The 2,760-nt window shown below is 36.8% G+C and overlaps 1 protein-coding gene across 1 annotated transcript; it reads right to left on the bottom strand.

Annotated features, from left to right (window-relative positions):
• Positions 1–2,078: 2,078 nt before the first annotated feature.
• HRH4 (histamine receptor H4) lies at positions 2,079–2,294 on the bottom strand. The gene has a single exon (XM_030926176.1). It carries the CDS (start codon positions 2,292–2,294, stop codon positions 2,079–2,081), a length of 216 nt encoding a protein of 71 aa, XP_030782036.1.
• Positions 2,295–2,760: the final 466 nt, after the last annotated feature.

Below are 2,760 nucleotides of genomic sequence, written 5' to 3'. Positions count from 1 at the left end.
AGTCAGGACCTCACTCCCTTTGGGTTAGTAAAAACACTTCATCTATTTTAAGTGCTGATTGTCATCTAGAAGTCACAGGATCCTGTGAAGAAGGAAGAAGTGAAGGATACATGTATTTACAGTGGAGCCTTCTCTATGTTCACATAAATAAACTCGTATATTTGTACATGTTTATGGAAGCACAGAGAATGATGTGGAAGGATCTACATCAAGCAGCAAATGTTGGTTACCTGAAGGGACAGAATTGAGGAAACAAATGGGGAGATAGTGCATTTTTTCAATACTTCTTTATGGGTTAGCTGCCTTTATCTGTCATTTCTATGCCATGACTCCTAAATCAATCTCCCAAACTAGAATTTTTCTCCAGAACTTTCAATGCAACATCAGAACCATAGCCACCCTGCCCAAATACTTCTGTATCTTTGAAGAGCTCCATACTGTTCTTAGTCTCAGAAACCCCATCTTTAACTCAGCTTTCTCTTTTCCTGTCCAATGCCTCCTTCCCCCGCCCCCACCCCGCCTTAGCCGCTCTGCCTGCTGTCCCCAGCCATCCTAGCTCGGGTCCTAACTACATGATTTCTGCCTAGATTGCTGCAGGATGGTCTCTGAAACCATGTCACCCCACACTCCAGTTGCCCCACTTCCTATGGCTCTTCCGATGCCTCTAAAGTAAAGCTTTGATCTGTTCAACCACTCACCTGTTTTAAAATCCTTAAATCTCCACAAGGCCTGCCAAATAAACTCCACTCCACACTCACGCTGGTATTTAAAGGCCCTCACTTTATAGATTTCAGCTTCATCTCTATGGCTCCCCTGCACCCATCTGCACACCAGCCAGCTCAAAGCTCACCCTTAGGAAGATAAGTGCAATGATTTTCTATCAGCATGCCTTTGCTCATTCTTGGAGCAAAGAATCCTTTGCCCTATCTCTGACTATGGAAATTCTATCCATCCTTCAAAGTTCATGTTAAATGCCTTTATTCGCTAACTAAACGTGCTTTATGCCTCCTCCAAGTGACCATAGCACTTGTTAGGTCTTGGTGGGGTCTCGTGTTACTCTATACTGCTATAGTCATTTCTGAACGTCTCTTGTCCACTCTTCTCAGCAAAACCTTACTGGAAGAGACTAACCTAATCTTCTATAGATCCCTTGATTACCTAATAGTGCTTGCACACCTAGCAGTATTATACAGGCTAGATACTATACTAACATTTGTGACCTAGATTGGCGTTGACCCATAGCTGCAGAAAAATTAAAATTAAAAAAAAAGGAACTAACATTTCTTGAGTGACTACTGTATTCCAGGGAATGAACTAAGTATTTTATGTGTTTATTTCATTTTAACTAAATGTAAGCTTTATGTAGTTATAAACAAAAATAATCTGAATATGCCAGATTAAATTATACTAGAAACTCCTATAAAACAATAACATCAGCTGACATTTCTGTACATCTACTTATCATGATAAGCATTGTTTAAAAATAATAATCATCAGGCAGTGAAAAATTATAAAGTGCATGTTTTCAAAGAAAGTTGGTTTGATTTCTATGGTCTCTTAACGATGATATAATGCTGTGATATCATATTATACGCAAGGTACTTTACGGTTGGGTATATTTTACAAAATTCTATGCCACATCATTAAATTAATACTATTAAACATATTATTCAATCTGAAATGCTATTTTCTGATTGTACTGGTTACTAGCATATACATAATTTCTTATTACTCCAACACTGTGATACCGAGAAAACCATATTTACTTGAAGAGGAATACTTATAAGTCTAAACATACAAGGAAAATAGCATCAGAAACAAGTAACTCTTACATTAAAATTTTGGAGCTGTTCTGGACTTATCTTTATTCTATAAAAAGAAAATAAACTGTTTTCAGCTGAAAATTCCCCTGCCACACTGATTTACATATGTACAACATTCCCTTACAGTGCCATATAGCCCCCTCCAAACTTTAATACTTAAACTTTTTGGGTTTATTTTTCCCCCACCATATACAGTCCCCTGAAATAACAAAAGTTTATTTTAAGGTTTTAGAGATAAAATAGGAAAAGATTATCTTAAATAAAGACATATAACTTACCCACAAAGAAGTCAGAGATGGCCAAGTTAAGAAAAAAATAACTAATTCTATGTCTAAGGTTTTTGTCCACCACAAAAGCTAAAATGACCACAGCATTTCCTAGCATTATGGCAAAAGCTAGTAAGGACATAAAAAACGCTAAAGTAATACGAGTGCTTAGTGATAAATCAATTGTGCTATTAGTATCTGGCATCACATCAAATGATGAAGAAGGTCAAATTAGCAAATTAATCCAGCCAGACAATTCTGACAAGTATGTTTTCTAATCGGATACCTAAAATATGTAGTCTTCTACTCAAAACGACAGTTTTAATCTAATACTGATCTCATAGAACTTCCTGATTCTTGATAAAGTAAGCTTGTGGTAACAGTTTCCCTTTAACTGACACTGAAAAACTATTTCCAAAAAACAGTGACATGTTTTACCTTAAACATTTTACTGTGATTCATCCATCTCCCATTATTAGAATAAAATTATATAATCTATAAAATGTAATCATTATATAGGTAATAAATCGGGCTCACACAAGGTTCATTTTTGTTGTTGTTGTTGTTGTTTGGAAATGGAGTCTTGCTCTGTTGCCCAGGCTGAAGGACACTGGTGTGATCTCGGCTCATTGCAACCTCTGTCTCCCAGCTTCAGGCGATTCTCCTGCCTC

The sequence above is a fragment of the Rhinopithecus roxellana genome, chromosome 21, assembly GCF_007565055.1.
Source record: "Rhinopithecus roxellana isolate Shanxi Qingling chromosome 21, ASM756505v1, whole genome shotgun sequence".
Lineage (NCBI taxonomy): Eukaryota > Metazoa > Chordata > Mammalia > Primates > Cercopithecidae > Rhinopithecus > Rhinopithecus roxellana.
The sequence above is the reverse complement of the archived record's forward strand: the minus strand, read 5'-3'. Positions and strand labels throughout refer to the sequence as shown.